We start from the raw sequence: 26,182 nt of genomic DNA, 5'->3' as shown, positions 1-26,182 counted from the left end.
CTCAGGAGTAGTGTCAGAATCTATCCCAATTTTGTCCAAGACATTCATTACAGCTAACCTATGTTCTCGAGATGTTGCCAAGAGTTTCCATACATTAATCTCAACTTTTGTCTTCTTAAACTGCTTAACAATATCATTGTCTTCAATGATAGGTATGGGAACTTGTTGTGTGGTTGGCATAGGTTGTGTTGAAACGGGAGGTTGCATTCTCCCGGATCTTGTGAGGACGTCTATCAATGAGTCTTCTTCAGCCCAAAAGTCATCCATGGCGTATGACACAGAAGGTGGAGATCCTATTATGCCTTTTAGATAGACATCTTCTTCATCACTATCCCAAACTCCATTAATGGTTGCATCGAATTCTTGTGGAACTTGGACTAGTTTCTTTTCATCAATCATTTTCTGAACCAAATCTTTGAATTTGAAACAGTTTTCGATAGTGTGACCCCCTGATTGATGATACTGACAGTAATACCTATCTGTCTTTTTCAATGATTCAAATGGTCTCGGTTCGAGAGGTTTGATTTTGCCACTCTCGGAGAGCATTTCGAACATTTGTGCATATGGGATCCCAATTGGAGTGTAAATTCTATTACTCTTCTTGGGTTTTTCAGTGACTTGTAAGGAAAAACGCTTTGCCTCATAAGTTGTTCCCTTGCTAGCTAGAGGTAATGAGATCTTATTAGCTTCCACAAGATCTTGGATGAGGTTTTGAAACCTGTAGCATTCATTTATAGTATGATCGTTTCCTTGATGGTACTTGCAATATGATTTGGGATCCCACTTCGGAGATCGCTTTTATGGTGTTGGATCCTCTGTTGGACCAATAGGTTTGATTAGTCCTTGATCATCGAGATGATCAAAAGTAGCATCATAGGTCATTCCTATGGGTGTGAATTCTCTTTTAGATTTATCTTTCAGAAGTGGAACCTCGTCATATTTCTTTTAGGTTCCTTTATAGCTTTGAGAGCTTCACGTAGTAAATGTGATACCTCCATCATAGACAGTGTGAGTAATTGTATATCTTCCTTACTTGCCGGTTCTGGAAGGTTATCCCTGACATCAAAAAAGGTTTCCTCCTCTTTTTCAGTGGCATATATTTCTTTGACAGGTCTAATGAGAGATGAGGGGTCAACCTCGTTTTCCTCATCAGAGATAGCCAGGGCATGAGCGAGAGGTGCATTATCAATGCTTGGCTTCTTACTGGCAGGAGGCAACGGCAGCTTGTTGTTGTCGATTAAGTCTTGGATAGCTTCCTTAAGCTTCCAACAGTTTTCTATGAGATGGCCCCTACCTTGGTGATACTTACAGTGTGCATTAGGGTTCCAATTAGCCGACCTCTTTTCGACTGGTGGGTCCCCAAATGGTCCAATAGGAGTTATAAGACCTTTTGCATTTAATCGATCAAATGCGGTGTCATAACTCATGCCAATAGGAGTAAAGTTCCTCCTAAATGGTTTCTTCTGTCCTTGATTGTTTATAGCAAGGAATTCACCTAAATTAAAAGTGCTAACATGGTTTGAGTGGGTGGTTTTGGAAGAAGAAGGATTGTCGTTCTTCTTTCCTTTCCAGCCACTGTTGAAGTTATTGTTGGCAGCTTTTAACTTAGCCATGTCGTCTTCAATATTGATTCCAATGTCATAGACGACCTTGAAGGTATGGAGATTATTTTGATACTTGAGATTCTTGGAATATTTTTCTTGAAGATTTTTTATGAACAATTTTACAGACTCTTTTTCACTTGGCACCTCAATCATCTTAGCCGAGGTTTCCCTCCATTTGTTAAAGAAAGAGGTGAAGCCTTCATTCTCTTTCTCCTTGAGTATCTCAAGTTCCCTATGGTCAGTCTGGACTTGAATGTTGCACTTGTACCTATCCACGAAAGCGTTTGTTATGGACTCCCAGGTAGAGGTCTTTTCTTTCTCGAGAGAAAAGAACCATTGTTGGCAAACGGTCTCGAGAGATAGTGAGAATAGAGAGGGGAAAACCTTCTTATCGATACCCTTAATACTCATTATTGTTTCGAATGCTCTTAAATGAAAATAAGGGTTATCAGTTGCTCTGAATTTAGGGATGTCGTTGGCATTGAACTTCTGCGGAAGAAGATCTTTGTCCACCGAGACCCCTTGTGATGTAAGCCCTTGAAACTTGTAGTCGCTAGATAGCTTTCTTAGACTCTCTTGCATGAGGTCCATCTGTTGTTGCTTCACGAGATCATCTATCTTGAGTGTTAGGAGCTTCAGTGTCTCAGTCACGGTAACCAGTTGGTTCCTAAGCTCGTTGACTTCTTCTTGTGTTGCCATTATAGTCTTAGCTTTCCTCTTACGAGCTATGGGTTTGTCGAAAAGTTGGACTTGTACGAAAAGGTTGTCTTTGATTAACCGTCCTTCCTTTCTTAACCACGCGCTGTAAATTAAACCATTTTGCGTTTTAATACTTGACTCGAATCAAATTGACTTTACGGTTTATTTTAAGGAGGAAAAAAGAAAAAAAAATGGGTGCATATTTTGGCAAAAAATAATGTACATATTTTTAGGGAACTAAGTATAGTTTTTAAATTGGAGGATTAATATCCGACTTACCCCCCTAAAAAATGATGGAAAAACGCGCATGCGAGACTCTCTTAGACATGGTCAAAGTATGTGTATTGGTGTGTGCGTTGAGTGTAAGTGACATGCTTGGAATCTTGTGTAAGACCATGGGACTTAGTGCCTAAACTCGATTAACGACACAAACAAGTACTATTAACAGCAAAACTTAACCGAATTAATTAGCAAACTGATTAATTAGACACTAGGTGACGACTCGACCAATAATCCGAACTGTCGGCCAAACGACAGAACTGGCGTCACACTGTGTAGCTTGGCGCCAGACGACAGAGCTCTCGCCAGGCGCCACACTCCACAGTGGGGCGCTACAGCTCAGACTTTGGCGCCAATATTGGAGCTTCAATCTGAGATTGTTTTCGGTGTTATTAATCAACTGGGGTATGCCTAAAGTCGTACTAGGTCAATTCCGATTAAAATATTAGACTTTATTTACTCAAATTAATTAATTAATTAAATTAATTAGGCAAAGTTCTTTAAGTCATTAATTTATTTAATCTCAACACAAGTCAACAAAAGGTTAAGAGAAACATAGAATATATGCACAACAAATAATGCACAATTAGTCAAGTAGGCATAATATGATGCAATGCGTTTGCAACCTAACCATGGCTCTAGTTCTCTAAAGTTCGGGATATGGTTTAGTCAATAGAGGGTCCATGGGTAATTTTCCGGATGCACCATGCGAAAGCCTAACCGTGAAGGGTTGGCGCGAGTGGATGGGACACCGCGAGTTTAGAAAAACTCGCTTCCATGGTTTGGTGAATTCAACATTCTCGAGTGTACCCTTTGTTGCACGGAGAGTTCAATCAGGTAGATGGATCATGAATTCCCAGAGGGTTATGTCCATATGTAGAACACATATGGGTTTCAGAAAAGTGAGAAAAAATTCAATCGGGAAGTAGGATCGAGCAAACAATACGAAAAAACCGGTCGAAATTAGAACACATATTTCTGGCTCGGTATTGGGGGAAATTGGCGCCAGCAAGCAAAGACTAGCGCCAGGATTTAGCTTTAGCGCCTTGCGCCAATGCTGGCGTCTGGCGCTACAGTTAAATGCCTGGCGCCAATGCTCTGGTCATTGGCGCTACTTCCCACATGCCTCAGTAGCTTTCTGTGCTCGATAAAATTTTCCAGTTTCGCGCGGTGTTACTTCGGTCCTAGTTGTGAAAGATATTTCTCAAATTTCCTACGTGTAAAATCCTATGTTTTTAACTCATTACGGATGGTCTTTCCAATGAGATCTTTTTTATTCATATGACAATAATGTTAATCAAAATTACGCACATGAAATACTTAGAACGTTTAGAGTCTCATCCACTCATTCTAGATCATTGCCGAAACAAATTCAGGAATTAAAATAGAAATCCTCCCCAGTGGAGTCGCCAAAAACTGTAGGGAATATTTCAAGCATTAACCCCTAGCTCGAACCCCACTGTGATCATACACTAAAGTATGGTTCGGGATGAAGGTACAAATCCAACCTAAAAGAGATTGAACTTGCCCTAATAATAGGCCTCTACTTTATTCAGATCGTATTTATGTGCGCTTTCTGACTAACATGCAATCAATAGGATTAACCCTAAACCTGTTTATCTATGTTGGTTGAATATTAATGCACAAATAAAACTATTATTGGCGATCACTTGAATTATAATCATATTCCCCCTAAAAAAGATTATTAATTATCTTATTAAGCGTGGTTACAAGTACCAATTCCCTTTAAACATGCATAAAAGGCGTGATCAAGAAATAAATATAAATATCAAGCAACATGATAATCATAATCAAAATTATAAAAATAAATATAATTATAATCATCATAATAACAATCATATTAATCATAATAATAATTATTATAGCTGTAGACACCCATTTGTGTCTCCCCAAAACCAAACCCAGTGATGAGTACCTTTCACGTCGAATCATAATCGAATGAAGCGAAAGTGTGGAAAGTTTCGTGTTGCGGATAGTTTTAATTTCTTTTCTCTTCTCCCTATTTTTGAAAACTTATTTTAAGAAAACAGCCAATCCAGTTTGGTTGGTCCATGATATGGGTCCAATAATAGTGTAGTTGGATGGGACATGACAAGACCTTTCCAACGATATATTATAAGCACAATTCCGATGATTATTGAGGAAGTTATGGCCAATTTACTCAACTGGGCCCGATTTGAGCCTTATGTGCGGCCCAATGATCTAGGGGAGGGCCTAATATGATTTATCATTCCTAATGCAATTAGTAATGGTTTTAGTCTTCTAGATTCTTCTAGAAGGTTCTTTTCATTCCTAATTCAATTAGCATTGATAAATTGACTTTTGTTGACTTTTCAGAGTTTTAATTAAAATTGAATAGCATTTTCGAGGAAATAATATGATTTTATCCTCCAGTACGGCGAACTTATCTGATTTTCGAAAACGCGTTAAAAACAGGCTTGGCGCCTGACTCCAGGCATTGGCGCCTGGAACCAGGCTTGGCGCCTGACGCTAGCCATTGGCGCCTGGCGCTAGTGTTGGTGCCTGGCGCCAATTAGCCAGGGTTGGCGCTAGCTCTGTTTTTCGTGCACCAGACTCTGTTTTGATATTTTATCTTTTTGGCTGATTTTCTCTATAAATAACGTATTAAAAACTCCGTTTTCATTAACCAATTCTCACGAATTCTCACCAATTCTCACGAATTCTCATCAACAATCGGTTTTCATTCGCAATCATTAATTTTTTAATTCAATCATTAATTCTTTAATTCTCTCTTTCTCTCTTTCTCTTTTTTTAAACTTTGTTTTCAAATATAAAATTCCGCATTCGCATGATCTAGAAACACCTAGCCATATTCGAAGTTGTCTTCGCCCTAGACGTGAAAGGTTTAATTTCTGAGGGTTTGGTCCCAAATCTCTCTTTCAATTATTTAATTTAATTGTTTGATTATTATTTTCCTTGAAGTTACTAACGTGTGTATTTTGTTATTAGAAAGAGGTACGAGGCATCAAAGTAAGTACTTTAATGGTTTTAATTGATATTATGATGTAAAAATCATGTTTATATTGTTATTATGATATTCCTAGTATCATGTCTAGGGTAATTTTAATAATAAATATGATTCCTGTGATGCTTCCTATTCTCTTCCTAATATTTATGATTGCAAGTATCATGTTAGGGCTAAAGATTTGATTTTTATTGCTTAGTGACATGCTAGGGTTTGTTATTAATCTTGTTAGTATCATGCCTAGGATCTTGCAATTATTATGCTTTAATATTAACATGAACATGATTATTATTAATTATTTATTTATTATTATGTTGCTTGATTATTTATTTTTATTGCTTGATCACACCTTTTATGCGTGTTTAAAGGGAATTCGTACTTGTAATCACGCTTAATAAGATAATTAATAATCTTGTTAGGTTTAATGTGATTATAATTTCAAGTGATCGCCAATAATAGATTTATTTGTGGATTATATTCAACCAACATAGATAAACAGGTTTAGGGTTAATCTATTGATTGCATGTTAATTAAAAAGCGCACATGAATACGATCAAAATAAAGTAGAGGCCTATTATTAGGGCAGGTTCAATCTCTTTTAGGTTGGATTTATACCTTCATCCCCGAACCCTTATTTGGTTCAAGACCTTATGGAGTTGACGATCTCTTGGATCGTTAAGGGGTGTAACCTTCACCCTGTGAATGGTTTACAAGTTCCTAAAACTTGTTGGCGACTCTTTTGCTCTATCTTCTTCCCTTTTGGACGCCACCGTACTTTAGTGTATGATCACAGTGGGGTTCAAGCTAGAGGATTAACGCTTGAAATATTCCCTACAATAGCGATAATAAAATTATAATCATAATCAAAACAATTATAAAAATAATCATAAATCATGTTAAAGCATAATAAAAATAGCAAGATCCTAGGCATGATACTAACAAGATTAATAACAAACCCTAGCATGTCACTAAGCATTAAAAATCAAATCTTTAACCCTAACATGATACTAACGATCATAAATATTAGGAAGAACATAGGAAGCATCATAGCAATCATATTTAATATATTTGATATTATAACCTTTTCCCTAAACATGATACTAGGAATATCATAATAACAATTTAAACATGATTTCTACATCATAATATCAATTAAAACCATTAAAGCACTTACTTTGATGCCTCGTACCTCTTTCTAATAACAAAATACACACGTTAGTAACTTCAAGGAAAATAATAATTAAAACATTTAAATTAAATAATTGAAATAGAGATTTGGGACCAAACCCTCAGAAATTAAACCTTTCACGTCTAGGGCGAAGGCAACTTCGAATATGGCTAGGTGTTTCTAGATCTTGTGAATGCGAAATTTTGTATTTGAAAAGCAAGTTTAGAAAAAGGGAGAAAGAGAGAGATGGTGAATGATTAAGGAAATCTTGATAAGAATTAGCAAATGATTAAAGAGAATGAAAGAGAATTGAAAACTGGTTGTAGGTGAATGTAGATGAATGTTGATGAGAATTGGTGAATGAAAACGGAGTTTTTAATACGTTATTTATAGAGAAAATCAGCCAAAAAGATAAAATTAACAAAACAGAGCATTGGCGCAACTGAAACAGAGTTGGCGCCAACGCCAGCTATTGGCGCCAGGCGCCAATTCTTAGCGCCAAGCGCCAATGCCTGGCGTTTGGCGCTAACCCTGTTTTTGACGCGTTTTCTCAAATCAGATAAATTTTTCCGTACAGGAGGATAAAATCATATCTTTTCCTCAAAAATGTTCTTTGATTTTAATTAAAACTCTGAAAAGTCAACAAAAGTCAATTTATCAATGCTAATTGAATTAGGAATGAAAAGAACCTTCTAGAAGAATCTAGAAGACTAAAACCATTCCTAATTACATTAGGAATGATAAATCTATATTAGGCCCTCCCTAGATCATTGGGCCGTATATAAGGCTCAAATCGGGCCCAGTTCAGTAAATTGGCCATAACTTCCTCAATATTCATCGGAACTGGACTTATAATATATCGTTGGAAAACTCTTGTCAAGCCCTATCCAACTACACTACTATTGGACCCATATCATAGACCAACCAAACTGGATTGAATGTTTTCTTAAAATAAGTTTTCAAAAACAGAGAGAAGAGAAAAGAAATTAAAACTATCCGCAACACTAGACTTTCCACACTTTCACTTCATTCGATTATGATTCGAAGTGAAAGGTACTCATCACCAGGTTTGGTTTTTAGGGAGACACAAATGGGTGTCTACAATGGTATCTAACCTCAATGATACTTGCATACTATCAAGTATCAGGATGGTATCTATTATCAGGATGGTATAATCATTAACGTATAACTGATTAAATTAAAGGACTTATTGTCAACAAAATGATCTAATAATACCCCAGATAAGATATAATAATCCATATATAAGTCCATATCATTGAAAACACATATTATTGAAAGCTAAACATTACTATAACAACTATGCACACATAAAATGAACCATATCATTGAAAGCAAATATTATGAATGCAGTGATATAACGGTATACATACCTGGCACTTGCAGAAGATCCCATTCAAATCCACTTCACAAGATTCAGATCAGGTGCCTTAAGATTATACAGTCTAGCCCTTCGATTCCCCACAAATTCACTTGAAATGACCTTCACCGACGGCTTTAGATCCTCTTGCTGTCACTCCGGTTACATTGCTTTTCCCCATCAACATAATCGCCACCTTCATCTTCAGGTTCATTTTCCTTCATGGCCAGGACAATGTTGTCCCCACCCTTTGGCAATGCAGTATGAGTCCCATTCCCATTCCCACCATCATCAGTCCCATTCCCCCCCACATCAGCAGCAGCAGCTTTACCTACAGTCCCATTCCCCCCATTCCCATCATTATCATTCCCAGCAGCTCCATTCCCACCAGCTTCATTCCCACCAACTCCATTCTCAGTCTCATTCCCATTCCCCCCCTCATCATCATCATCAAGAAATTCATAAAGCACCTTCGATGACACACCCGTAACCACTTCTGAAATCTTCATTGACATATTCCCAACAGCAACAAAGTCATCCAACTTATTAAAAGTATCAGAAACAGAGTTTATATATTCCCCCTTGTCCAACTCTCGCCCCTTGATTGAGCTTGAGCCAGAACTGCCCCCATGACTAGGATTAGGGGACCTACGAACAAGAGACCTTTCCTTCGGCGTACCCTTAAATGTGGTACGCTTTTTCTTGCTTTCAAAATCCTCTCCAAATTCTTCTCCAATTCCTTCTCCATGTACTTCTCAAATACCTTCTCTATGTTCTTCTCAAAGATCTTCTCAATTTTCTTCTCCATTCTCTCATACAACGACCTGATCATATCCAATACCTTGAAAACAACATAAATACATTAGTTTAAACATAAGATTATCATAGTCTGTAACCAACCACAGAAAAAAAGTTTACCTCTTCTGCAACGCGGACTTCTAACGGTTGGCATGAGTCCCTTCCAACCATAGGATGTCGTTCCCCATACGCAACATCAATAGTCTACAATGATTTAACAATAAAAACATTCAACAGATTGCTCACACAACACATTCACAAAGTAAACCAAGTTAAAGTACAACACGTTCACCTTCACTTTCCCATAGTCTAGTGATGGTAGCAAATCAGCTTGGATTGCAGCAACAAAATTCTTCTTTGTCCACACCTCCGACCTAGGAAAATGCCCCCAACTCAGAGGAGGCAATGCAATGTGGTCCAAGTAAAATATATGTGACAACAATATGCATTTTAAACAACCATAGAAAAAAACATATGAGCTTTTAAATAAACTTATATAACATTATACCTGAAGGACTAACACACATCCACCACCACCGGCTGAATACCATCTCTTGTTAAGCCTCCTCCTAAAATCTCTTACACAGGTCATCAACCAACTGTGTGTACATGCACACCAATCAAAATACTGCACACCATCACCTATCGAAACAACGGGCAGTAATGAAGTAGCCAAGCTCTGACCATTGGTAGTCGGACACTACAAGAAAAAGCGAAATTAGCAACTGATTTTTGCGACTACCATAATAATTAGTCGCAAAAAATATTTTTGTGACTGAAAAAGACGAGTAGTTGCAAATTTTGCAACCGATTTTGTAGTAGTTGCTATGCGGTCACCAATTAGCGATTAATTTTGTGACTACCATAATAATCAGTCGCTAAAAGTATTTTTGCAACTGAAATAGACGAGTAGTCACAAAAAATTGCAACCGATTTTATAATAGTTGTTATGCAGTCGCTAATTTACGACACTCTTATAATAATTTGCGACTAAATTGTAGTTGCCAGTGTTAATAATTTTGAAATCATTTTTTTCTAAAAATTGCACTACTATTGCAACTAACACGGTTGTCGCTACTTTTTTTTTTTAATTTATTAAAAAAGAATAAAAGAAAACCCTTAGTATAATAAAGTAGTTGCCGCCAAAAAAAAAAAGAACTATAACTCCTTATTGTAGTGCAGTTTATCGCTATTTCTTTTAACATACTCTTCTCTTTACTTCACTTCATAAAAAAATATCAATTTTATCGCTATTTCCGTGAGCAGAATCTCTATTGTAGTGCAATTTACGTTCTCCACTGATCATCAATTTAAGGTTTGTTTTCTAATTCTTAAGCTTAATTTTGCTTTTGATTTATTAGGTTTTTACTCATGCTTTTGATTAGTGAAATCGTGGTGCTAGAATTCCGTTTTGTCGAGATTGGGTTCAATTATGTGTGCTTAATTAAGGCTTATTTGGATCCTTTTCTGAAATTGCAATCGAGCTACTTTAGTTTTTCTTGGTAACGAATAATTGAATCATGTGTGGCTAGTTTTTTGCGCAATTGGACTAACCTTATTTCGTGAAATTTGGTTAATGATTATGCAAATTGTGAGTAAATTTTGCTTAATTGAGGGGCCGAATTGCTTAATTGTTGCTGGTTGTTGACGGTGGTGTTGGTGAGGGGCTGTTGTAGTGATTTTGGTTTGGTTTGGGTGGCTGCTGGTGTTGGTGAGGGTGAGCAGGGGTTGTTGCGAGGTGAATTGGAGCAGGGGATACTTGGGTTGTTGTTGCGGCTGCGCGTGAAGGTGGTGGTGTGGCTGCAATTGGGTGATGGTGGTAGAATTGAGGTGTGATTGCGTGGCTGGTTTGGGCTGTGGTGGTGCGGTTGTTGTTGCTGTAGCAGTTGGGGTTGATCTGGTGGATGATGGATGAAATTGGTGGGCTGAGAAGTGCGTGGCTAATTAGTTTTAGGAGATGCTGGAGGTTTTGGCGGTGGTTGGTGCTGGTGTGTGTGGTGTTGTTGGTGGTAAGGCTGGAATGCGTGGTGGTTGATGGCTTGATGCGTGAGTGAAGGAGAGGGAGCAGGGGATGTTGATTGGTTTTGGTGGGCTGATGTGGTTGGTAGTTGCAGCAAGGTTTTGGTGGGCTGCTGTGTGCGAGAGGGAGCAGGGGAATTGGTGGGTATTTCATTGCTAAATCTGTTGTGTGTGACTGATAAGTGATAAGTCATGCTGACAATCTTTGTATGTAAGTCTATAAATCATACAATTTGTAATTTGTGTTCATGGTCCTTTGCTTTAGTTTTCTATGTAATTGTATATGAATCTGACTTGAATTTACTCATAATTAATGGTCCTACACCATAGATTTGAGTGTGAGATTGAAAATGAAATGTCCACCTTTGATTGTAGTGCTTCACATAGTCAAATTATATCATCAGCAAAACAGACGGGACATCAGTTTAAATATGTGTTTCTCAGATAATAATTTATCATATCAAGTGATTTTAGCGTGCCCATGTTACCAAATTCTCCATTGGAGATTTTTTTTTTTTTTTTTTTTTGAGAGTGAGAGAGAGAGATCAACAAAAAATAAAGTGTAAGTACGTAGTATAATAGTTATAGAAATATATATATTTCTCATGATTTTTATTTAAAAGAGTAGACCTATATAGAAACATGTTGAAACTCAAAAATGTAATTAGAAAAGACATTGTCAACTCCTTACTAGCATACCATGTTTTTCAAATTTTCCAGTTGTACCACTTGACAAAAACTGACTTAAAACCTTATATAATATTTTTAGATTATTTTTCTAATATTTTTCCTTAACACTAGATATCCTATTCTCATATTTATGTTGCTTCATATTTTGATGTATGTAGTTTCCTTAACACTAGATATCCTATATTACATATGTGTGTATGATTAACAATGTCGTTTAGCAGTTAGGATCATGGAGAAATTGAATCGAAAATGGATGTATGAGAGATTAGAAGGTCGACTACTAAAAAAAGAGTTCACAATTGGCGTGCGAGGGTTTATTGAGTTTGCTAAACAACACCGTAATTTTCAAGAATCTTCAAAGATCAAATGCCCTTGTTCAAAGTGTAAAAATGTTCCTTTTTTAGAAGTTGAAAGTGTAAGAGAGCATTTGTATAAAAAAGGATTTCTTAATGACTACTATGAATGGGTTTGTCATGGAGAGGATTTTGATTCTTTAAAAGCATCTGATGAGCCATCGGATCCGTATTTTGACATGATTATTGATGCATTTGGTCAAGTTGATGGTGATCCAATGCATGAAGATATTCGGAATATTGAAGAAGAACCTAATCCTCAAGTTAAGAAGTTTTTTGAGATGTTAGCTGCCGCACAAAAACCATTGTATGAAGGAAGTCGATTATCTGTTTTAGAGATGGCTTCAAGGATTACGAGCTTGAAGTGTGAATACAACTTGCCCCATAGATGTGTCGATAGTATTTCATCGCTCATTAGTGAAGTAATTCCTGATGAGAATTCAATGTCCAAGACGTACCATGACACTAAAAAGGTGGTAAAGGGCCTTGAACTTCCTCATGAGAAGATACATGCATGCCCTAAAGGATGCATGTTATTTTGGAAGGATAAAGCTCACCTTGAAAAGTGTTCGAAATGCGGGGGGGAGCGTTATAAGAAGACTTCTCGTGGAAAATGTGTGCCGGACAAAGTGTTATTCTACTTCCCGATTGCGCCAAGGTTGCAAAGGCTCTATGCGACTAAAGACCTTGCACATGAAATGCAGTGGCATTCACAAAATCCTAGGGTAAGTGGAACACTCACCCATCCAAGTGATAGTGAAGCATGGAAACATCTTGATAACACATACAAGGATTTTGCAAGTGAGCCCCGTAATGTTAGATTGGGTCTATGCACAGATGGTTTCTCAGCACATGGAAAATTTGGAAGGCAATATTCTTGTTGGCCAGTAATTGTTACCCCATATAACTTGCCTCCATGGTTATGTATGAAGAAGCCGTTTATGTTTTTATCCTTGCTCATTCTGGGTCCTAAAAACCCAAAAGGGAACTTGGATGTGTACATGCAACCCTTGATTGACGAACTGAAATCTTTATGGGAAGTAGGTACAATGACATATGATGTATCCACAAAGAAAAATTTCAAGTTACGAGCTGCCCTTTTATGGACGGTTAGTGACTTTCCTGTGTTTGGGATGTTATCTGGTTGGACTACATCGGGAAAGATGGCTTGTCCATACTGCATGGACAAGCATAGATCTTTTTGGCTAGACAACGGCTCTAAAGTATCATGGTTTGATAGTCACCATCAATTTCTCCCACCTACACATCCTTATAGAAAAAACCGCACTGCTTTTTTCAAAAAAAAAAGAGCAGAAACTCGATTGCCTCCTCCAATATTGACGGGCCATCAACTATGGGAGCAGGTTAAGGAGATTCCAAAGTCCATTGATCCAAAAATCTGTTCGACAAAATCAAAAAAGGTTAAGACAGGGTGGCATAAGCAAAGCATCTTTTGGGAGCTTCCTTATTGGAAATATTTGTTGATTCGACATAATTTAGATGTTATGCACATTGAAAAGAATTTTTTTGATCAACTCATCCACACAATAATGAATGTGAAAGATACCGCAGTTGATACAGATAAGGCTCTCCTAGATGTTCAGCGATATTGTAAGCGGAGTAGCTTAGAGCCTATTGAATCTGATGATGGGAGCTTGATCTTCCCAAAAGCACCATACACTCTTGATAAAGCACAACGTAGAGTGTTGTGTGAATGGATAAAAGATCTTAAGTTTCCAGATGGATATGCTTCTGATTTTGGTAGATGTGTGGATTTGCAAGCCTGTAAGATACATGGAATGAAAAACCATGATTGTCATGTGTTCATGGAAAGGTTGTTGCCCATTGCAATGAGAGAACTTCTTCCTAATAATGTTTGGAAAGCAGTCACTGAAATCAGCCAATTTTTTCGCGATCTATGCTCTTACACTATTAAAGTTGATGATGTGACTCGTTTAGGAAAAAACATTCCAGAAATCTTATGCAAGTTGGAGAAAATATTCCCACCTGCATTTTTCAATTCAATGGAGCATTTACCCGTTCATTTGCCACATGAAGTAAAAGTGGGTGGTCCTGTGCAATACAGATGGATGTATCCATTTGAGAGGTAATATACATTTTCCTAATCCACTCCATTGTTTTCAAGTTTCTTCTATATGATTTATAATTTTACATGTGAATGAGTCAATTTAACTTATGTAGATTTCTTAATCATCTGAAGAAGAAAATTGGTAATAAGGCACGAGTGGAAGGCTCGATTTGCAAGGCTTATCTTGCAGAAGAGATTTCTAACTTTTGTTCTTATTACTTTCAACCTCATGTTGATACGAAATCTAGAGATCTAGGACGCAATGTTGTTGATGATGATGATCTAGATTCAACTATACCAGAATTATTCCAATTTAGCAAAGGTCGTGGCAAAGGTGTCCAAACAAGGTTTTTAGATTCGAAAGAAGTCAAGCATGCACACCACTATGTTCTTTCCAATTGTGGGGTGTTAGGAGGATATGAAAGGTACAAATTTCTATAATTGGTAGTTATTTTATGCAATTTGCTAGATAATTAACGTTTTAAGGTTTATAGGAAGTTTGAAGAGTCGATGATGCAAAAATATCCTAGTATTGACCTACATGATATTTGGAGCAAGTTTTCACATGAATTTTCCAAATGGTTTCAGGATTTTGTAAGTTTTTACAATCAAGTTTCGATATATCATTCGCTAAATATGACTAAGGTTATATATTTTATTAATTAATGGCTTGAATTTGAAATTAGGTTATCGAATCTAATGAGACTGATGAAGTGATTCGAGCACTTGCCATGGGTCCGTCTAGACAAGTCAAAACATGGAGGCAATTTGACATCAATGGCTTTAAGTTTCACACTTTTGATTATGGAAAGCACAAGGCAACTATGAATTATGGTGTGGGTGTAATAAGTGAGGAGGAAATTGATTACTTCGGCATTTTAGAAGAAGTCATTGAGCTGGTCTACTTGGGGACCGTAAATGTCTTCAAAACCGTCTTGTTTAAATGTAATTAGATGGATTCAGTGAATGGCATGAATATTCATGAGCTGTATAGATTAGTTGATGTAAACCACTCTAAGAAATACCCTTCATATGATCCTTTTGTTCTATCACATCAGGTTTATCAAGTGTATTTTACCTCTTATCCAAGCTTAAAGAAAGATAAGAGTCAATGGTGGGCTGTTTTTAAGACTAAAGCTAGGTCAAGTGTGGATGCCCCAATCGATGAGTCAATTTTCCAAGTAGACATTGTTGAGACCCCAACCCTTTGTTCGTCGGATGATGATGATGGTGTTATGTACGAGGATATGGATGAAATGGAGGAGGACGGCTCAGGTGGTGAAGAGGAAGAACAACATGAAGAAGATGAATAGGATGATACTGAATCTGAATCTGAAGAAGAGGTTGATGGAGAGTTAGGATATACTGACAGCGATGACGAGGATGATGATGATGATGATGTGGATGAAGAAGAAGAATAATTTCTAAGCTTGTACTTTTCAATGTGTTTTCTTTGTTATGGGCTTATTTGTTTGATAGACAATGTGTTTATCTTATTTGTTTGATATATGATAAATGTTTTAAAATTTGTTGATCATATTTGTGAGCTTACTTTTTTAAAAAAAATTTTATTATGGGTTATTTTGTATAAATTAATTATTGTGCTTCTAATCTTTCTAGTTCTTTGGAAATGAAATCCTTCATGAAAAATTCAAAATTTGGCCAAGGAGGTAATCAAGGCGGTGTCCGAGCCAATAATCAATCGGTTGATCAAGAAAATCCTGTGGTCACACGACCGACACCACCACCTTCTAGTGAACAAGTACAAGTAAATTCTAATGCTGATGTTGCTGTTGAGAATGATGTGGCACCACAAAATTTGAATGGAGTGGAACAAGGAAAGATTGAGCTCTCACCGGATGGGCTATGGTCAGTTATATTTATCTATGTATTATATTTGTTGTCTTAGTAGCTTATTATCATTATTTATGCTTGTACTTAATCTTTCTTGCATCAGGTTTGATGACCATACCGTTAGTGGAAATGTCACAAAATCTTGGAAGGCACACTACAACCACCTATACATGAATTTTACTAAGGTGCCACTTATGGTTAGGGATCGTTGGTTCACTGAGTTTAAGGTATGTTTAGAATTTAGTTGTCATCTTAGATATTTTTATAGTGTTAGTTATATTACCCTTGGAGTTGGAATTTGCAAAGAGGTGGTTATGATATCTTTGTTATGTATATATTGTTTATAGTTATATTTATTACGGAGTCTAGAAAAAATGGAGAAATTTGATTTAAGGCTAGAGATGACTCAATCTTGATAGGTGTCTTTCACATGCTATGAATATTACACCCTCTGACAGCCTAACTCAGTGGCCAAAACCACCCCTATTCGTGCTGCGAAAGCCACTGCCATAGCCACACGGACCTGAGCACTTACAAGACGAACCATCACAGCCATAATGCTGCCATCAGAGTCCCTAATCACAGCCCCCAAGCTCACACCCCACCCTTCCAACACCGCTGCATCAGCGTTGATGCGCACAGTGCCAGCAGCAAGGCACCTCCAACAGCAACAACCCACAGCAGCAGCACTTCTAACCCCACCAGAGACAACATTCGTGTATTCCAACAGCCATGCCATGTTTGTTTTAAGAAATTTTAAGTACCAATCCAAATGTGTACCTCTAAATTTTATGGTAGGTCACGCTCTTTCGAATTTCGTTGTAGGATCTTGCTGAAAACTCTATCTTTCTTGCTCCTATTTGCTGCATCATTGCTAACTGTTTGAAAACTCTGTTATATGAAGAGAATGCTTCAATTTTATGTCTTGATTAGGTTACTTATTTATTTGCAGTGAATAAGCAGCATTGCGTACTCTAGTTTTTCTAGCTATTTATGAGTGTAGTGTTGTGAATTTGACATAAAATTCTGAAGAATATTTTTCTTCTTGGCTGTAGTTCAGTTTGGAGTCATAGTGAATGATCTAGGATGGCTCATTCGTCTTCCTATTCTAAGTTTATTTTCATACATCCTTGTCCCAGCAGCCTCTTCAAGCATAGACAATATTTCAGGAGGCTTCATGTTTAAAACTTTTGTAATACGCCCTTGCATAATAAGAAAATGTGGATTATTCATATTGAGCTGCACTGAAAGGAAGAGGTTTTGTACCCTACTAGGTTGGGCAAGGTGCCCATTAATCAGATACTTGTTCCTGCCGCCAACCACAATCTGCAAAATTTGACCATAAGCATATAGCTCCTTGTAATTTCGATTTCCAAAAGCAATCTTAATAGCTCATGTCGTTATGACTCTTATGAGCAGTCGAAAAAGGTTGATAAATTACTTGAAAGCTAGGTTCAGACTGATTAATGATACAAACAAAATGCCACCAGAATAAATAGGACCTATTGGTTGATTTGGCTAGATTAAAAAATGTCAAAGTGTTCATACTTGGCTAGATTATAAAATGTCAAAGTGTTCATACCCATATCAGAATGTCAAGAATCAACCACCTATGCTTGAACTAAAATAAACAGTTCGATTGACATACTCAAACATACAGAAAAAAAAACACAAATTTTAACTTAAAACTGAGCTAAAAACGAAAACTTTTAGAAAAATAATAACCTGGGAAAGTGATCAATTTACACTCCACTAAAGTTGGTATCTTTGATTTTTTATCCATTGTTTAATTCTTGAAAATCCAAGGCCTATCTTTTCACATGAATGAGACTAATGAGGAATTTGGAAAATACTTAGAGAAGAGGGACAGCTGGAAAAATGTGTAGTAATCTTTCATTTGTGAGTATAAACTTAGGTTACAGCTTATTAGAGTATTGATTCACAAGTTGCCCATGGTTTTCGTCATGCCAATATTTTAGTGTATCTTAATGAGATAGATCGTTAAACTTTGGTAGTTAATTGAGCTTTGGCTTACTATAATGTGCTGTTGTGTAATATCCTGCACTCCTGCAGCCATATCAGGTTGTAAATTAGAAATAAAATTATTTATGTATAATATGCTATTTTGAGTTAAAATTATAATATTTACATGTTAATTATGTGCAGCGTACATATACTTGGACAACAGAGTTCGATGCTAAGGCTAGGAGAGAATTTGACAAAAAAGCTGGGGACCGACTTAGGGGCACATTGAACCAAGTTTACAAAATGCCTCTCAATAAGAAAGTTAGTTTCATGACTGACACTGTTCGAGCTGAATTCATAAATAAGCGTAAGCATCCTGATAATCTGAAACGTTCTAACCAAGCAAGAGATAATCGGTTATCTGGTCAAACATTAGAGAAGTTTGACCCTGGCCATCGCCAAGGTAGCGTATCTACTCCTCAAGTGGTTAAAAAAAATGGTAAGTGTATGATTTTAGCAGCTAACTTGTGATTTTATATAAGATTGAAGCAAGTAGAAAATTTTTAGCCACTAAGAGATGACAATAACTAGTCTTTATTACAATTGCTCTGTAGTCTATGTCCCCTATTTTTTGTTGTATTTTTTTTAGTGCTAACAACTTCTTCTAATACAAGGCAAAGAAAAAGGATGGAATTTTACCAACTGCTGCTGAAGTTTATGAGAGCACTCATTCTGTTTGTGTGGGCAATGAAGTTGAATTGATAGGTGACAAGTCTCAAAAAGTCATGGTATGAGTATACTTCTATATTTTGCTAAGATTACAAAAAAAAATATGTGGTAGTTAATGTTTGGAGATATTATAGATTGTTTATTTGTTTGTGTGATTGAGTTGGAGGATGAGAATGATTTGCCGGCATTAATCATATGATTAATGTGGTATGGCACAATGTGAATTGAGACAGGTTTATTTTGAAGCCATACCTATAGGAGGGGATTCTTCAATTTACAAAGGAGACTCTGCCGAAATTTTTACTAATAACTGCTTACATAAATTATTTTGCTGTAAGTGTTACCTTTTTTATTTTAAAAAAAACAATTAAATTATTTGTAACTCTATTAGCCGCTCTAAAGCAATTAAATTAAATTATGTTTTAGAAGTCCAAACAAGTTTTTATCCCGGACGATGTCCCGAGTCATTGCTTGTATTTTTATTATAGTTGTTTTTTTTAAAATGTATTTAGTTTATTTAAGTTTTAACATTTGAGATAATAGTTACTAATACATATCTTAATGCAGGGAGAATATATGGAAAAACTTGAGGAATATAAGAACAAAGGAATTGAGATAAACCCCGACAAAGTCTACTTAGAGGTTGTAGGTGGGCAAAAGAAAGGAAAAGTCTACGGTTTAGGGAGTGCTTCACAAATGTATTACAAGAGTGATCCTACTTCTCAATCTACTGCATCATCTTCCACTCCTTCCATGATTTCTCAATTAAGTTCTCAAGTTGAAGAACTAAAGAAGATGGCGGAAGAAAACCATAACAAGGTAGAAGAAAGCCAAAAAATAGCGGCAGAGAACTTAAAATGTGCTAAGGAATTCGTCGAAACTCATGAGATCGAAAAAGCTACATGGAAGAAGGAAAAATTAGCTATGCAAAAAACATTGCAGGAAATGGCATCACTTGTAAAACAAGTTTACCGTCCTTATAAGCCTCCTATGCCTGCAGTCACCCGCTCTCGTGATACAACTAAGTGATTTTTATTTTCTTAGTGGTAATTTTATGAACAACTGGTCTTTTACATTGTTATTAATTCTTGTTTGAAGTAGCTTTTTTTTATATGGAAGGTGACTTTTGGAACAATTAGTCTTATAAGTTAAATATTTTTTTTTAATACATTGATAAAAAAATTGATTGATATTTTGGATATTTGAATAAAATTAACATTTTAGTTATTTGAATTTATGCGTGGGTACCTTTTTTTCTTTTTGATTAATATTGGTTGTCGCTTAATTATGGTCTCAAATATTGATAGTTAGTCGCAAATATTTAGCGACTGCAAATTTGGTTTAGAGACTAATTGGTTAGTTGCAAAATCATTAGTCTCAGTAGTCGCTAATCTGTCATAAATAATTAGTTTTGCAGTCGCAAAAATTTGGTCTCGTATGTAGTTGCTAATCCGTCGCAAAAAACATTAGTCTCAATAGTCGCAAATCCGTAACAATAAAACTAGTCTCCGTAGTCGCAAAAGTTTAGTCTCGTAGTCGCAAAAATTTGGTCTTGCAGTCGCTAATTCGTCGCAAAAGTAGTCTTAAAATGTTGATCTCTGTTGTTGCTAATCCGTCGCAAATATATTACGACGGACAATAATTTAGTTGCTAAAATTTGAAAGTTAGTCGCTAAATGATAGTTGCAAAGGCGTTGCAAATCTGTCACTAAATTTGCGACTGTTCAAAAATTAGTCGCAAAAATGGATTTGCGACGAGGTTTTTGGCAACGAACCAAAGTAGTTGCAAATTCGTCGCAAATCCATTTTTGCGACGGATTTGCTTTGCGACGGATTTGCGACTACTTTGGCCGTCGCTAATTACCTTTTTTCTTGTAGTGGGACATATTAGCAGTCCCAACAACGCTAGCAAGAACGCCTTCATGAATTCATCCTTCTCATGCTCTGTGTTAATCGGTATTAAAGGCAGCTCATCAACGACCTGCTGGATCTTAATGTGACATGTACCATCTGGATTTACCTCACCATAGTGCTGAACTATCCTATCAACCCTCACTTGCATGGCTGCATTTGTTACTTTAACAGGAACTTGGTTTGTACCACGAGGAAGCCCAAAAATTCACCTCCATTATTGTTCAGGGCACAAGGGTAGCTCCCTTCCATCTCCTGCAGTGAGAACCTTCTTCTCGGGATCGATCCTTCCCATAAGCCAGTAACAGAACCTGCGATCAATCTTCGTTGAAGGTAGCTTAACCAAGGAGCCAAACCCACTATCCTGCAACAACTCTATTTTCTTCTCATCTATTTTCATCGCCTTGATAAGATCAACAAATGCACTGACTCGACAATTGAAGTTTGTTGGCTGAAACAATTTGGAAAAATACACTTCAACAACCACATTACAGCATATAATTACATAACAGATTATCGTTAATAAACTATACCTTCCAGCTGCAATTCCTCAGCTGTGTTGCAACTAACAACCCTCTTTGCTTGGCAGACTCACCTAACGTCTGCCCCGGTTGTCCAACAACAAACTACAGATAATCAACAAACAAAATTACAACAGAAAAACATATCAAAAAGTCACCAATTGACAATAACAGGACAAACCAATTAAAAAATCACTCTTCCTTGTACCTCATCCATCGTATTATCTTGTTCTTTAATTACTAAGGGCCTCTGAACTCTTCTCACAACTCTAGTCTGTTTCTGTGGTGGGGGTCTCTGTAGGGATCTCTGTGGGGGTCTCTGTGAAACAATTTTTTGCTTATTATCAGTGTGCTCAGTAACAAAATACTATGACTCCACCTCATAATCACCACCAAATAAATCGTCTTCAGCGTACTGTTGTTCTTCAACTTCCTCCTCATAGTCTGCATCATTAGAATCATCATCCGCTCCACTGAAGACTTCGTAGTAGTCATTATCTTCATCATCAACATCCTCGACAACAACCGCTTCCATTTTCCTTTTCTTGCTCTCTACTTGTTGTTCTGCTTGTTTGCTAGAAGAAGCAGCGGGTGTACCACTTCTAGTCCTCATTATTTGCTTCAGTGTACACTACATACAAAAAACAGCCAAATAAATACATTGATTTCTTCTAGATATATACAAATTAAAATCAGCCATGCATACTGTAGGGAATAATTTCAAGTGTTAAATCCCACTAGCTTTAATACCACTGTGATCATACACTAAAGTACGGTGGCGTCCAAAAGGGAAGAAGATAGAGAAAAACAGTCGCGAACAAGTTTTTAGGAACTTGTAAACCGTTCACGAGGTGAAAGTTACACCCCTTAACGATCCAAGAGATCGTCAACTCCATAAGGTCTAGAACCAAATAAGGGTTCGGGGATGAAGGTACAAATCCAACCTAAAAGAGATTGAGTCTGCCCTAATAATAGGCCTCTACTTTATTCTAATCGTATTCATGTGCGCTTTTTAATTAACATGCAATCAAAAGGATTAACCTTAAACCTGTTTATCTATGTTGGTTGAATATTAATGCACAAATAAACTATTATTGGCGATCACTTGAATTTATAATCACAATTAACCCTAAACAAGATTATTAATTATCTTATTAAGCGTGATTACAAGTACCAAATTCTCTTTAAGCATGCATAAAAGGCGTGATCAAACAATAAATATAAATAATCAAGCAACACACTAAATAATCAATATCATGAATAATAATTATAATAATAATAATATCATCATAAATAAAATAATTATCATCAAAATAATAATAATAATAATAATAATAATAATAATAATAATATTCATAATCATAAATTATAACAATTATAATCATAATCATGTTCATGTTAATATAAAAGCATAATAATTGCAAGATCCTAGGCATGATACTAACAAGATTAATAACAAACCCTAGCATGTCACTAAGCAATAAAAATCAAATCTTTAGCCCTAACATGATACTAACAATCATAAATATTAGGAAAAACATAGGAAGCATCGTAACAATCATATTTAATATTAAAATTACCCTAGACATGATACTAGGAATATCATAACAACAATGTAAACATGATTTCTACGTCATAATATCAATTAATCAATTAAAGTACTTACTTTGATGCTTCGTACCTCTTTCTAATAACAAAATACACACGTTAGTAACTTCAAGGAAAATAATAAACAAAACAATTAAATTAAATAATTGAAATAGAGATTTGGGACCAAACCCTCAGAAATTAAACCTTTCACGTCTAGGGCGAAGGCAACTTCGAATATGGCTAGGTGTTTCTAGATCTTGTGAATGCGGAATTTTGTATGTAAAAACAAAGTAAGAAAAGAGAGAGAGAATAATCAAGAAAATCTTGATGAGAATTCGTGAGGATTGGTGTATGAAAACGGAGTTTTTAATATGTTATATATAGAGAAATCAGCCAAAAAGATAAAATATAAAAACAGAGCACTTGGCGCACGCAAAACGAGATTGGCGCACACAAAACAGAGCTGGCGCCAGCACCAGCTAATTGGCGCCAGGCACCAGGCCTGGTTCCAGGCGCTGATTTCAGAAATTCACGCGTTTTTTGTTTTTATCATATCTTTTGATCCGGAAGTCCAAATAAGGCATATAATATGTCGTTAAAGAGCTCTTAAAGTCTAATTTCCAACCCAATTAGAATCAGATTAAAATATTTTTTAGATAAAAAGATATGGCCAAAATAGTGGAAGGATGTCAGTTTTGGATAAAGTTTCATGTCTCATTCATATCTTTTTCGTTATAACTCGGATTTAATATTATAATATATCATTGGAAAGATAATTTCAAGATCTATCCAACCATATAAAATTTGGATAAATATTATGAGGCACGAAAATAAAATATGAATTTATTCCACTTTATACAAAACAAGGATTCTTAAAAGGAGTAGTTTTATTCAATTTCAAACTCTTTAAAACATAATTATCAATCCTAACTCCATTAGGATTTTAAGAAACCTTCTAGAGTAGAGTATTCTAAAAGACTATAATCAATCCTAATAGCTTTAGGAATGATAATTAATAATAGGTCCTCCTCTAGATCATTGGGCCGCATATAAAGCTCAAATCAGGCCCAGTTAGTATTTTGGCCATAACTTCCTCGATATTCATCGGAATTGGGCTAATAATATATCGTTGGAAAGGTCTTTTCAAACCCCATACAACTACATTATTATTGGACCCATATCATTGACAAAACAAACTGGATTGGCTGTTTTCTTAAAATAAGTTTTTAAAAACAGAGAGAAGAGAAAAGAATTAAAATCTATCCGCAACACTAGACTTTCCACACTTTCGCTTCATTCGATTATGATTCGACGTGAAAGGTACTCATCACTGGGTTTGGTTTTGGAAAGACACAAATGGGTATCTACACATACATACCCCCCAATTACTTCTGCATCCTACAGAAGTCTCATTCAACTGCTCCGACATCACTAACTACATTACAACACACGGGAAAAAAATTTTACAAAATCAATGTACTACTTTGGAGGAAAAATAACTCTTAAAATTCCATGGTTACAAAAACCTTAAAAAAGGTTTCTAAAACAGGTACCAACAACACCTTAAAAAAGGTTTCTAAAACAGGTACCAACAGGTACCAACATGGTATCGTAACTCATTGATTATGGTATCAAACATAGACCTATTTGGTATCAAAAACAGAAAATTATGGTATCAACCAACAACCAAAAAACTAGAACTTAGGGGCCAACAACAACATTCATACGGGAATTCAACAGAAATTTTTAATACATTCTAAGAGGAATTCAACAAATAATTAAACTTCTACCAATTTCAACACTCTAAACGATGTACTCATGATTTCAACCAAGTTAATTTATCCCACCATGAGTACATTAGTTGAAATGCATGTAACTTCGCCAAACTAAATTGCAGTCACCATTCCCCATCAAATACATGAGTTTAATTGCCATCTAATGCAATCTTATACAAAGATAAGTTTAATTGCCATCTAATGCAATCTTATACAAAGATAACAAATTTCACATACAATTCAACAATTTTAAACATACAATTCAATAATTTCCCAACAGTTAATACTAAAATTAATCGACAAATAAAGGGCATGATTTCAAGTAAAAACCCTAACTTTTGACAAATTCAAACCCTAACTTTTCACAAATTAATCACACATATTTCAACAAATTCATCACACATATTTTAACAACTTCTACTACACAGACAACTTTTAAGAACTACAAAAACCTAACAAAAAAACTAAACTTTCAAAACTTAAACAACTAGGGAGAATACTTACATTTGATGGCGCGACCAATTTAGGGCGAAAATGCAATCACACAGTCTCCTTGAATAGAAACCCACAGACGATGCTCCAAGTTTTGCTTGAATACAAACCCAAACAACGCGAAATTGGCAACTTTTTACCGGTTTGTTTTTTCGCACACTCTCACTCTCCTTTAATCGAAATGAAATTTTGGGAAAATGGTTTTCTCTCTCCTCTTTTACAGATTTAAATTTCAAATTTTTTGGATGTTTTTTAACACTTTAAATTAATTAATCAGGAAGATGGGTGGGTGGGTGTGGGGACCACACACTTTTCAGAATCTTTTCACTTTACAGAAAAATTTTCAGAACCTAAATGTGGAATTCCCATTATACCCTTAGTTGAGTCATTCATGCCTCAACTTAGTTGAGGATGAGAATTGCTCCTTTATTTACTACACGTATCAAATGCGAGTGTCTTTTAAATAAGTGTTACGGAGTATTTTTTTTTTAAACAAAAAGCTACAAAGTACAATTTATTGTTATATTTCTTTCTCCTCTCATGGTCCTTACCTAAATTTATTATTACTTTTTTTTTTTAGTGTTATTATTATTATTATTATTATTTCTCTCGTCATATTCATTAGTTTTCCATAAATTATCAACCCCAGTATGGGTAGTATCTTTCTTATATCATTTTTTAATACTCCAACAACTCCACTTATTTCTTATTTTATTTAAGTCAATTAAATTGTATTAAGTTATATGTGTTGGTCAAAATATAACACTTATTAAAGTACGGAGTGAGTAACCCAAATTCGACCCAATTTGATTCATTTATCCAATGTAATGACGTTAAAATGATTATGTAGTGTTAATATAGTAGCAAATGTATTGACTAATCTAAAAATATTTTACATGATAACATATAGTAAAGATATAATCAACTTAGCAATATAAAATTATAAATAGTGAAATATTGTGATTATTATGCAACATGTTGTACACACATTAAGGGTATGTTCTCATACGTTGAAATTTAGTTCAGTTCAGTTCAGCTCAATTCAATTCAGTTCAATTCAGTTCAATTCAGCTCCTAATTTCCTTCTCTTATAAAATATTCATTTCAGTTCAATTCAGTTTAGTTCAGTTCAGCTCAACTCAGTTCAGTTCAACTGAATTCAGTCAATGAGAACAAGCCCTAAAATTGGATGACAATTTGGTAAACCTAAGGGCACATATATCTAGTAAAAAAAAAAGCACATATAACCCACACTTATTTTG

The 26,182-nt window shown here is 35.8% G+C and overlaps 2 protein-coding genes across 2 annotated transcripts; one reads left to right on the top strand and one right to left on the bottom strand.

Annotated features, from left to right (window-relative positions):
• Positions 1-10,224: 10,224 nt before the first annotated feature.
• On the top strand, positions 10,225-19,744 carry LOC110703644. The gene is made up of 3 exons (XM_021881434.1): positions 10,225-10,248; positions 18,578-18,691; positions 19,200-19,744. The coding sequence occupies exons 2-3, from the start codon at positions 18,689-18,691 to the stop codon at positions 19,659-19,661; spliced, it is 465 nt and encodes a 154-aa protein (XP_021737126.1). The 5' UTR covers positions 10,225-10,248; positions 18,578-18,688; the 3' UTR covers positions 19,662-19,744.
• A 43-nt stretch (positions 19,745-19,787) lies between these two features.
• On the bottom strand, positions 19,788-25,135 carry LOC110703645. Its single transcript, XM_021881435.1, has 5 exons — positions 24,933-25,135; positions 22,730-22,750; positions 21,272-21,694; positions 21,076-21,168; positions 19,788-20,993 (listed from the first exon to the last, which is right to left on the bottom strand). Exons 3-5 carry the CDS (start codon positions 21,278-21,280, stop codon positions 20,760-20,762), a joined length of 336 nt encoding a protein of 111 aa, XP_021737127.1. The 5' UTR covers positions 21,281-21,694; positions 22,730-22,750; positions 24,933-25,135; the 3' UTR covers positions 19,788-20,759.
• Between the last annotated feature and the right edge of the window lie 1,047 nt (positions 25,136-26,182).

Source organism: Chenopodium quinoa, unplaced genomic scaffold (genome assembly GCF_001683475.1).
Source record: "Chenopodium quinoa cultivar QQ74 unplaced genomic scaffold, ASM168347v1, whole genome shotgun sequence".
In the NCBI taxonomy this organism is placed as follows: domain Eukaryota; kingdom Viridiplantae; phylum Streptophyta; class Magnoliopsida; order Caryophyllales; family Amaranthaceae; genus Chenopodium; species Chenopodium quinoa.
The sequence above is the reverse complement of the archived record's forward strand: the minus strand, read 5'-3'. Positions and strand labels throughout refer to the sequence as shown.

Coding starts and splice junctions, on each gene's coding strand:
- LOC110703645 (XM_021881435.1), bottom strand. Junction 20,994..21,075: donor TGAGGAATTGCAGCTGGAAG/GTATAGTTTATT, acceptor AAATTGTTTCAG/CCAACAAACTTCAATTGTCG.